Source organism: Atractosteus spatula, chromosome 1, assembly GCF_055471065.1.
Source record: "Atractosteus spatula isolate fAtrSpa1 chromosome 1, fAtrSpa1.hap1, whole genome shotgun sequence".
Classification (NCBI taxonomy): Eukaryota; Metazoa; Chordata; class Actinopteri; order Semionotiformes; family Lepisosteidae; genus Atractosteus; species Atractosteus spatula.
The window spans coordinates 12,916,053-12,928,016 of record NC_142706.1 but is presented as its reverse complement, the minus strand read 5'-3'; the positions used below and the strand labels follow the sequence as shown (position 1 = coordinate 12,928,016).

Sequence of the window (11,964 nt, the reverse complement as noted above, 5' to 3'; positions counted from 1 at the left end):
GTTTCATCTGTGTTGTTGTATTCTTTTGAATTCTTAGATGATGGGACGTTTCTTCAGTGGCTTGGCCCAGTCAGGTGCCTGGTGCTGTTTTGATGAATTCAATCGCATTGACATTGAGGTTCTCTCTGTAATTGCCCAGCAGCTCATTACCATCAGAAACGCCAAGGCAGCAAAGGTACCGATTTTCTTCTGCAGCTCAAGCAGCCAGTTCTCCAAGATAGCTAAAGATCAATGTGGTCACGAACATCCCCAAGGTTGGGATTTTGGAAGACATAATGATTGTACGTCAAGAGCCCTTCTGTCACTGCACACTTTAGCTCGCTAATTCTGATCTCCAAGTACAGAACAACTGTACAACAACTGTACAAACAACTTTACTAAGAATCTCTTCTTCAGTGTAGCACCAAGAACCATGCTGATGATAATTATAATATATATTATCACATATACATTCAAGGTCCCCCTAAGCCTCAGTTAAAGAGTTTTATGCTTTGCTGAAAAAGTATTTTTTCAAAATATTTTTCTTTGGTTTAAGCTTTCCAGATTCATGTTTGAGGGGCGTGAAATAAAGCTGGTGATGACCTGTGCTGCATTCATCACTATGAACCCGGGCTACGCTGGTAGAACGGAGCTGCCTGATAACTTGAAGGCTTTGTTTAGACCCATTGCGATGATGGTTCCCAATTATGCCCTCATCGCAGAGGTAAGAAGACATTCTGTGTTTTCTGATGTTCAGAGTGTGGAGCCAGTCAATTAGCATATTCATTCTGTCCACAAAGGCTGTAATGATGACATGATGATATGTAATATGATAGAACACATGGTAGCATGGTCACATGGTAGTTAGTGTTGGTACCCCACACCTTCTGTGTGGAGTATGCCTAATCTCCTTGTATTCACAAGAAGAATTCAGTAAGGTGCCCTGGCTTCCCAGTCTTCCATTGTCATTCTGGCTAGGATAATTGATGATTCTAAATTGTCCCTGTGTATGTCCTGCGATACACTAGTGTCCCGTCTTCGCACCCTGTTCTGTTGAGATTAGGCTCTATTTTGCAGCGAATGCCTATCTGATGTTGGATGGAAACATCCAAGCGTCTAAAAATCTTCAATATATGGATATGTAATATACAGTATATATATAGATCTATATATGTTTTATAGATCTGATTCCTTGTATTTATTGTGATATTTTCATGCTTAACTTTAGACCTAAAAACAGCCAAGATATAAAAGTCTGTTATTCAAAATTATTACTTCATTCAAACATACATAAAAGGGAAAAGCACAATGACTGACACGTTAATTTCAGTTAACTGTCAGCATGCGTTATTTGATTACTAGCTCTTGTTAAAGCCAAAATCATAATATTAGTTGAAGAGGAAAATGAATTTATTTAGAGGCATTTCAAAGGGGGCTTTCTGAGACAGCTCGATCTTGAGTAGCTCTTAACCAGGAGGTTTTGCATTATATCTTTTTATGTGATTATTAATAAGCCCCTCTTTATTTACATATTTTCTTACATAGAAAGTCTGATTTCTGCTGTCTTTCAGGTTATTCTTTACTCCGAAGGTTTTGAATCAAGTAAAACTCTGGCCAGAAAGATGACTCAAATGTACAAACTGTGCAGTGAACAGCTCTCACAGCAGGATCATTATGACTTTGGGATGCGGGCTGTTAAGTCAGTGCTGGTCATGGCAGGGTAAGAAAGCTGGTGTGTGTGACAAGTACAAGCTGGATCTTTAGTTAAACAAGAAGCATAAAAAAAAATATTTTATTTTTAAGAGGAGATCTTGAATCTCCTCCCTGGTATGTTTTGGTTTTGTTTTATTTCTTGTTATGCTACAAAAATTATTTTAAAATATTTACTTTTCAAATGTAGAAGGAGTGATCCAGTATTGATGCAGCAGTCATGTGTTTGATGTTATGAATAATAAACTACATAACATCTATATATCATAAGATGAATGACAGATAATACAATTAAATTGAATCCATTTTTAAGAGAATGTAAAACATACATTTTCTCTTACCTGAGATTCCTTATATCTCACTCTTTTATAAAGTGACTGAGGCTGTTTTATTCTGGTGTAGACTTTTATCATATTGTATCTTCTGTAATGATGAAAATATAAATTACCAGGGGATATGTTTTTGAAAAAAACAAATGATTTATATGCAGGTCCCTAAAACGAGAGAACCCTCATCTCAGTGAAGACGTTGTATTAATCAGAGCTCTGCGAGACTCTAATCTTCCCAAATTCCTGACAGATGATGCTATGCTTTTCAGGTACTTTTGTTTTTCTATTTTTAAACTATTCTCCCTATAGATTTTAAATCAGTATATTGTTAAATTCAGATATACATTAAGACTAAATGAGATGTTTAATTAGTTGAAGTCCTGCATACTGTATAATACACAATGGTGTTGGTATAGACTTCTGTACAAAAGCAGACACATACTGCATAAGGTCTCACATTCAATACGAGATCATAACAAGAGTGCTGACCGTATACCTTTCTGTTAAATGTATCAATGGATTATTAGTGTTGTTATGGACATTCTTAGAAAGCTTTCAATTTGTTCCCTGGTATGAACAGTTTCAGTTTCCATGTTTAGATTGTCTTACTGGTGTCATACAATTTTTGTCCAGTTTCAGGAGAGTCAAGGATCAAAGTTACAGTACATTGTGGACATGTCCGACTTTGCTTTCCACATGCTTATTTTCTTTCCATTTCAACCATTGAGCGGGGTTGGAGGCCTTAAAGTTGTCAGTTTCACAAATTTTTATGTCACAAAACTCACCACACAAAATTAGTTGACACCTGCTGAAATATACATTCTCTGAACTTTAAACATGCTTAACAATGAGCTGATTTTATAAAGAAAGATACTGGTTATTATTCAAACATTTGATTTCATGTTTTAAAAAGGATCAAAGTTACATTTGGAAATGTAGCTTTTTTCTCCCCTTAACACCTGGCTTTTAAGTACAGATTGTGTTGGGTTAGTTTCAGGTAATCTCACAATATAAAGTGACATATTAAAAGTGAAAGCTTTCCTATTTGCTCTCAGAAAATGAAACGATGACGGGAGACAAATGCTGAAGCCTAACTTGTATGAATTTCTTTCCCAGTGGGATCCTTTCAGACCTCTTTCCAGGTGTAACCATTCCAGATCACGATTATGGCATTCTGCAGTCAACCATCGTGGATATGATGCTGAAACGCGGCTTGCAACCTGTGCCTACCATGATCCTCAAAGTCATCCAGCTGTACGAGACAATGATTGTGCGCCATGGTGTTATGCTTGTGGGGCCGACGGGAGGCGGCAAAACCACTGTGTACAGAATCCTCGCAGACACCCTAGGGACTCTGTATAAATTAGGGAATAGCAATCCCTATTACCAGCTTGTTAAGACATATGTGCTGAACCCCAAATCAGTCACAATGGGAGAGCTCTATGGAGAGGTGAACACTTTGACCCTGGAGTGGAGGGATGGCCTGATGGCTCTCAGTGTCCGAGCTGCTGTCAATGACACTACGGAAGATCACAAGTGGATCGTTAGCGACGGGCCTGTAGACGCCCTGTGGATTGAGAATATGAACACCGTCCTAGATGATAACAAGATGTTGTGCCTAGCAAACAGTGAAAGAATCAAGCTAACACCATCCATTCACATGGTGTTTGAAGTAAGTTGTAATGGACTGTAAATAACTGTCTTTTTCATTTAAAACATCACTCAGCATATACTGTACATTGTCAGGGTAATCTTAACAGTTCTAGATGAAGTGTGTTTGACATATTTTTTTATACCCTTGTCTTTTTTGTCTGTGGAAATATTAGTAATTTGTTATAGTTCTGTGTGTTACTCAGATGTTGATAATGCTCCTCTGAACTATTCTGTCAATCTTTCAGGTCCAGGATCTAAAGGTTGCATCCCCAGCAACTGTTAGCCGTTGTGGAATGGTTTACATTGACTCTGAAGAACTGAAATGGATGCCATATGTTCAGACATGGATTACTGGGCTGTCCCAAAGAGTAAGCCATCTATTCTTGTAACTAAAGCATTAGCCATTGGATGGGGTTATGCCTTGAAAGAAATATCAACTTTGGCCTTTCAGTCTTTTATTATGTAACTACCTAATTTACACATAAACAAACAATTATTCTCCCTTTAGAAGCACAGATTGTTTGGTGAATTTTACAAATGGGATAAAAGTTTAAGTGTTGTTTTCCATAACAAAGAAACGTCAAAATCCACAAAATTATTAAGGTGCCATTGGATGATCAAAAAATTAAAAAGAAAGCTGTGCTAAAATATGAAAAGTATAATAACTAATGTAATTTGGCAAGGATGTATCAAATGTAATTTTGAAAAATGGGAGAATGTGTAGGAATAGGAAATTAGAGAATGTGCAGGAACTGGAAAAACAACTTAAGGTAGAAGCTGGAGAAATATTAGATGTTATAGCTCTAAACTGTATTTGATGAACATGGACTGTAACTACTGTACCTTTTACAGCACACAGTAAAACATTTACTTTCTAAAACTTATTTGAAGGTGACAGATATCACTTAAAACACAGTTTAAAAAATGTTAAACCTCTGAGGTTCATTTAAAGAATATATATGTTAATGTGCTTATTATCACTGATAAATGATATAATAAAATCATCACTTCCAAACAATTGGAAAACAGTATTGATTAATTTCAACATTAAATGTTTAAACTAATTAAATCTTGGCTTTAATTTGATATTTTATTGATTAATTAACTATAATCATTTCCAAGAAATGTAATGCAATTATCTAAAAATGTGGTAAAGTGTAAAACTGCTGTGTTCTTGTTTCTTGACTTTCTTTATGGTCTGATTTCTCATAATTTTATAGGGTGCATGTTTGATGTATATTTAATCACATATTTTAACATTTGTCCCTTGCAGTTGTCGGAAGAGAAGAGGCAGTACCTGTTGGATCTTTTTAGTCGCTATGTTGAGAAAGGATTGCAGTTTGTGGCTAAGAAGTGCACTCAAGCCATGGCGCAGGTGGACATCAGTAAAGTCACAACACTCTGCTGTCTGCTGGAATCTCTTCTACTTGGCCAGGGAGGACCTGATCTGAATATGGTAAATCACTGATTGGCATTTCTTTGAAAAAATCGGCGCAGGAAGAGATTTTAATTTAGTTTAGAGTCTAATTTGTATAAATAATTTAAAAAAGAGTACTGCATGCGTACATGGAAAAATTATTATTTGGCCCCAGTGCTACAGCTCTATAGTAGTTCATATAAACGTAGTACCTGCAATACATATTTTTGTATATGCAATGTTTGATGTAAGAAATTGAAGTAGACTTGCTTGTAATAAATTATTCCTTTCTGGAGCACATGTATATTGTCTTTGGTCACTGGGTGCCACTGTTTACTGTTTCTTCAAGTAGTTTAAATTCAAGTAGTTTAAAGATGCATCTACAGTATTTGCAATTCTATTTCTATATAAAGTGTGTTTCAGTGTTGTATGCAATAAATATTTTTTGTATGTGTCTTATACAGGACCTGACTAAATTAGGCCCTGTCCTCTGCCAGACATTTCTTTTCTGCTACCTGTGGTCAGTAGGTGGGAATCTAACTGACAATCACTGGGATGCCTTTGATACTTTTATAAAGCAGCAGTTTGAGGATAACTCTGATGCAAAGGTATTGTTTACAATGAACATTACAAAGACTATGTTTAATGCTGTTTTATACAATTCAGGACCTTATTCAGAACACTTTTATTGCAGCACCTTCACTACCTGTTTTTTTTTCTAGAGTCAAAAACAATGAAAAAGTTGAACAGCATCATACAGTATATAACTTTCAGGATGCTAACTTGGGTGTATGGTGGTGCAGTGATTAGCATTGCTACCTCACAGTGCTGGGACCCTGGGTCGTAGATTTCAGACCTGGAGAGCTATCTGTGTGTAGTTTGTATGTTCTCCCCATGTTTGCATGGGTCTCCTCTGGGTGCTCCTGTTTCCTCCCACAGTCCAACAACATAATGGTAGGTTAATTGGATTCAGAACAACTGGCCCTCATGTGTTTATGTGCATGTCTGTGTGTGTGCTGCGATTGACTGGCATTTCATCCAGGGCGTATCCTGCCTTGCGCCTGTTGCTTGCCAGTATAGGCTCCAGCCCCCCCATGACCCCCCATGACCCTGAATTGGACGACACAGTCATCAATAATAACTCAAAGGATTACATTAAATACAGTTTACAATAGAAATGGAATACAATTAATAGAATAAACTGAATTATAGCAGAGAAATCCATGCCATTATAAAAAAATATTTTCATACATTCACTAAAATAATACCTTGTATTGGCTGACCCATACTGTATGTCTCTATCAATTATACAGACTGATCCACATAATTCACTATTTGATAATTACAAATATATAATATTCATTTGAACATACCTCTTCATGTAACAGACTTCAAAAGGCTCTCAAATCTATATTGATCTTGCTGTATATTTGAGTAGCGGTTGTGCAAAGCACTGAGAAGGTTTTAATAAAGTCAGATATTTAGCTTTTTTTTCCTTCACATTTGTTTAAAATGATTGTGTACGTGTTCATAATTATTATTAGCATCTTCCAGCAATATTTGCCCCTTCTGTTTAAAGCCCCTTGGTGCAAAGTGCAGAATGTCTGACTATCCTGTGCAATATAGCCAAAATCCCCAGCTGCAGAGCTGCTGGGCATGTAAAATGTTAGATGTTTGATTAAACACATTAGTCAGTTAGGACACAATCCTGTGCCCCACATAAAATAAATGTGTCTCATTTTGTACGATATACACAAAAAAGACGGGCTCCAGTATGAGGTATACAGTATAAACAGCATATTGCGAAGCTGTTTTCCATCTGAAGATTCTGTTACTTCCTGTGTGGTCTTGAATTCTAATGCATAATTGAATGTAATTCCTTTTTTCCCTCTATTTACTTTATGTTATGTATATTACATTTGTGCCACCGTACAGCATTGAATTTACTGTATTTAAAATGGACTTTGAAATGCAATTGTATTATTATTAAACTGGTCTTCCAAAATATTACCAAATAGGCCTTCTGTACTTATTAAATAAGATTTTTTGTGGTACAGTACTGTATTTCTGTCTCAGCTCAACTGAGCATATACTGTAACTGCTCCAAAAAACACGGGTCGCATTCTCTTATCAAACAAAACAATGTTGCTATACCTTTGACTATCAGATGATTTAGTGGAACTGGGTATGTAGAAAGAATTGGTAAGACTAAAAAATTTGTATTTTTGGCTTCAACACAGACAGTTTTAGCGTTATGAGAGGCTAAGCTTTTCTGGGACTCTGGAGTCAAATGAAGCACATTTTCCTTTAAATAATCTTTGAACTATTAATCATAGGAACAACAAACTGTATAAAAAGACAGATATTCAGTCAGAGATCATGGCACATTCTTAGTTAACTCCAGCTAAAACCAGCAAGAGATAGTCAAATACAAAAGGGAACATGATTTGTGTTATGTAATAGTTGTGTAGTACACCCTAGTATATATGAAAGCATTCAAAGAGATATTCTACCTGCCTTAATTGATTGAAAATCGCATTATACATTAACAAAAAGTTGTGCAGTGAACACCCAATGCATAATTCTATACATACTGTAAAAATTATGTATTTGAAAATTTTAACTCACTGTTCTTATACTGTATAATAGAGATAGAAATACTATATTTTGTATTTCATTGGGTGACAATATATCTCCATTATATCACTGTGCTTATTACACTTAGTCACACTTACCTCTGTAATTGAGGTGCTTGATTGTACAAAAATGTTATCTGCCTTGCACAAAGGTATCTCCACTTAGTAAAAAAAAAACTTGTTTCTATTATTTTATATATATTTTAATATTTTATGTTCCCATTGATAGATGCCAAGTTCAGGAGATTTGTGGAGTGTGTACATGGATTATGAAAGCAAGCTTCTTAAGCCCTGGGAGCGAATCATCCCTATGTTCAAGTACAACAATGAAACACCATTTTTTGAGATGCTTGTTCCAACAACTGATACTGTTCGATATGGCTACCTTATGGAAAAGTTACTTGCTGTTAGGCAGTCTGTACTTTTCACTGGCACAACAGGAGTTGGGAAGGTAACTGCATGTTTTTCATTAATTATTTAGAATTTAGAATCATTAATTAATTAGAATTAGGTTCTAATGTAATTTATTTTGCATTTCGCATACTGTATATAAAATCATCTAAGTCTTAGTATTTCACACAGATATACTTTAATTCTGTTCATAGTAATATTTATTTAGTAACCTTTTCAAGAGGAGATTAAAGTACAGCTATAGTGGTCAATCAATAGGATGAGTATTTTTATTATATTTTTTTCATTTTATATTCCGTAAAAATGAAATGCGATTGCTATTTTAAAATATTATATATGGAATAAAATCTTCCAAGATTTAAAACAATACATATATAACATTTCTGTGCTGAACATCTAGAAAGAGTGGCTATGTGGTTAATAAACAGAAAAACTTATTGCATATGTGTTTTTGTCTAGATAAAGTTCATCTAACACAAACAGTGGAATATTATCTGTAGTTGTTCCTATTTGTATAATCAAATGCCTTATGTATAATTCTCTTTTAAATTAAAACTGCTACACTGCTTTGGCAAAACAATGAAGGATTGGTGAATAATAAGATGTAAGTAAATATATCACAGGATTAATGGAAAATTCAAAAACAAATTTACTTGCCATTAAGAAAATCAAAAGAGATTTGGACATCTGGCCTTAAAGAAAATCACAATAATTGCATGTTAAAGGATGTAACAAACCATTTTAGAGTTAGCCAATTCGAAATACTTGAATACATCATTTAAACTCTGCAATACAATAGGTATATTTAATGAAAAATGAAAAATTAGAAATTTTGCTCCATGCAGATTAAGGTCTTTTTAAGATTTTTTCATACCCAAAGTTGACATGGTCTTTAATGTGAAGTTTCATTGCTTCTGCAGTCTGTTGTTGCCCGAGGATTACTGAACAGCATTCAAGACAAGGCTGGTTATGTTCCTGTTTACATCAACTTCTCAGCACAGACGTCTTCTGCTAGGACACAGGAAATTATTGAGTCAAAGTTAGAAAAAAAAAGAAAGAATATATTGGGTAAGAGTTCCATCCTACAATGATCTTCATAACAGTGCTCTTAGGATGAAGTTGAATTCCTTCGCTTGAAATACAGTAATCAAATTCCAATACAGAAATACAATAAAGAAAATATTTACATTATGTTTCTTACTTTTTATACAGAAGCATTGTTCCTATCTCATTGATAAGAAGCTCAATAAAGTATGAAATACTATCCGATACAGTATGATGATTCGAAACTTTTTTGAAAGATGGTTTCTGTGAATGCGATTTTTAGGGGCTCCTGGAAACAAGAAGGTGATTGTATTTGTCGATGACCTCAACATGCCTAAACTTGATCACTATGGTTCTCAACCTCCCATTGAGCTACTCCGACAGTACCAGGACTTCCATGGCTTCTATGACAGAGAAAAATTCTTCTGGAAGGAAATTCAAGTAACTTTTTCCTATTATCGATTGTTTACAATAAAAATCTATTTATTTAAATATCTGTAAATAGCTCAGTTATGTTTTAGATACATTATATCCACTCATTTGTAGTAAGCAGATATCATCCTAATTAATGGCTCATCGGGATTGAAATGCATTATTCTAGTCCAGAGCTCTCCAACCCTTGTCTTGAAGAGCACCGATCCAGTTAGTTTTTTAGATCAATTGCATTTAAGAGATTGTAAGTTATTGTTGAATCAAGCAACTGTTCAAATAAGAAGACTCTTGTCCTTATGGGTTAAAGATAAAGAACATGAAAACATTCAGCTGTCCGGTTTGGTTGTTACTAGATGTGCAGCGCTGTTCCTGTAGTGGATAGAAAACCCGTAGAAAACCTGTTAGATTAACAGGTTTTCTGAGTCTCTTTAAAGCAGTGGCATTGAATTTTTCAATTTATGTCAATAATCTGATTTAGCACATTAAAATCTGATTTGGAATGAAAACCTATAAATTCACTAGTCCTTCAGGACCAGTATTGTACAGCCTGAGCTAATTGAGCCAAGGATTTTATTTAGTGATTTTTTAAAAGAAGCCAGAGTATTGGCTTGCTCTACATGGCTGGGCAGCTTGTTCCAGACCTCCCACAAAGCTTTGTGTAAAGATATTTCTCTTTTTCTTTGAATCTGGGTGAAATACTGACATCATCTCTGGATAATTTACTGTACCTTTTCAGAATGATACCTTCTAACTGAGAAGTTCAAATTCATCCACATATACTTTTTTGTGACAAGAACATGAGATGATAAGAAAGGATATAAACAAAAGGAGGCAATTTGAACCACCTAGCTCATTTGGTAGTTAATAGCTAACTGATCCAAGACTCTCATCCAGATCTTTCTTGAAAGAAGCCCGGGTATCACCTTCAACAATATCATTGAGAACTTCTGTTGCACACTCCCACAGTCCTTTCTGTAAAGAGCTCCATGTTCTTAGTTTGAATCGCAAATCTGAGTATTTTCCACAATTTCACCTGTGTCTGTTACGAGTTAGTAGTGAGGGCCCTATGCAGAAAACCAGGGCGATTTCCAGAAGCGTAGTCGATAGAACAATCCGAGGTCCGAAAGCCGAGGGTAGACAAGCCGGTGCAAAAGTACAAAACCAGAAGCGATGCCGTAAGCCGTAAGGAAGCCGAGAGTCGAAACCAAAGCGAGAATCAAAATACCAAAACCAAAACACCAGGAGACGTAGCCGAAAAACAAACCAGGATCAGGAAGCCAAAAAAACAAGTAGAAAGTAATCGCAAGAATAGGAGTAGCTCTAGCCAGGAAGAACTGTAATACTGAGCACAGGGGAGACTGTGAAGCAGCATTAAATAAGCTGGGGGTAAATTGGCTAATTGGGGACTGGTCTGGAATGCAAGGTGGAATGCCGAGTCCTCCAGGGGCGTGGCATAACAGTGTCCTTTAGTTCAAGTTTCAGGGTGTATTCTGAAGACATCCCCTAGATTGACATTGTCAGTACCTTTGTGGATTTTGGAGTTGGTGAAATTGAAGTTGGATGATGTAATGGGCTTTGCAATTTTAGCATAATGTAGCCTTTATTTTTTGAGACATTTAGTCTGTACAGAAAAAATTAAAATACATAATATTAAAAACATACACAAGGCAGTACGGAAACAATGGAAACAGTGGATGACATTAGCAGCCTCATTTTATAAACTTATTAACTTAATGATTCTCTGTACATAACTGGATACTCTTTTTCCATTGCCCCAGTAAGATCATAGCACCTGGGCATCATCATCTAAAAGACTGATTACAAGACAACAACAACAACAATAATAAAAAATACAGCGAAGCAGCTGGAGCCTTGAGTGATTTTCTCTGTTCTCTTTAGTCAGATATCTGCTTGCTGTTTATCCCAGCATCCCAAATTGAAATGAAGTCTAATAATAAGCAATCATTTTTATGTATAAATGATATATACCCCAATCTTATACCCTTGATTTTTTTCTATGAAATCTGCGAATGTGTCATTCATATTTTACCCCCCACACTCTCCTTAGACTGTCCATAAAGAGGCCATTGCCTTAGTATCAAGCTAGATGCTCTGTGATCCTGTGATTTAACAACAGGGAAGAGAATAAAGGCACTGTGTTAACAGTATTTGAACCACAATTCTAACATCATGAAGAAGTCATGATGTTTTACAGAGAGTTGTAATTCTGAAAGCACATGATGTCTTGTCAAATAGAACGATTTTCGGTATAGCCTTTGTCTCCTATGAATTCTACCTTTCGGTGCAGAGAAGGGCTTAAGAGCAAAAGATTTTAAGCTCTGAAAAATGCTTT

At 35.6% G+C, this 11,964-nt stretch overlaps 1 protein-coding gene across 1 annotated transcript in view; it reads left to right on the top strand.

Annotated features, from left to right (window-relative positions):
* Positions 1-11,964, top strand: part of dnah6 (dynein, axonemal, heavy chain 6) — a 110,251-nt gene that overhangs the window by 26,989 nt on the left and 71,298 nt on the right. Inside the window, exons 30-40 of the mRNA XM_088930355.1 lie at positions 38-175; positions 536-703; positions 1,551-1,699; positions 2,180-2,287; positions 3,135-3,690; positions 3,917-4,039; positions 4,945-5,127; positions 5,553-5,696; positions 7,954-8,175; positions 9,056-9,203; positions 9,463-9,620. Coding sequence (XP_088786481.1) covers positions 38-175; positions 536-703; positions 1,551-1,699; positions 2,180-2,287; positions 3,135-3,690; positions 3,917-4,039; positions 4,945-5,127; positions 5,553-5,696; positions 7,954-8,175; positions 9,056-9,203; positions 9,463-9,620 — 2,097 coding nt within the window. The remainder of the gene's footprint in view (positions 1-37; positions 176-535; positions 704-1,550; positions 1,700-2,179; positions 2,288-3,134; positions 3,691-3,916; positions 4,040-4,944; positions 5,128-5,552; positions 5,697-7,953; positions 8,176-9,055; positions 9,204-9,462; positions 9,621-11,964) is intronic.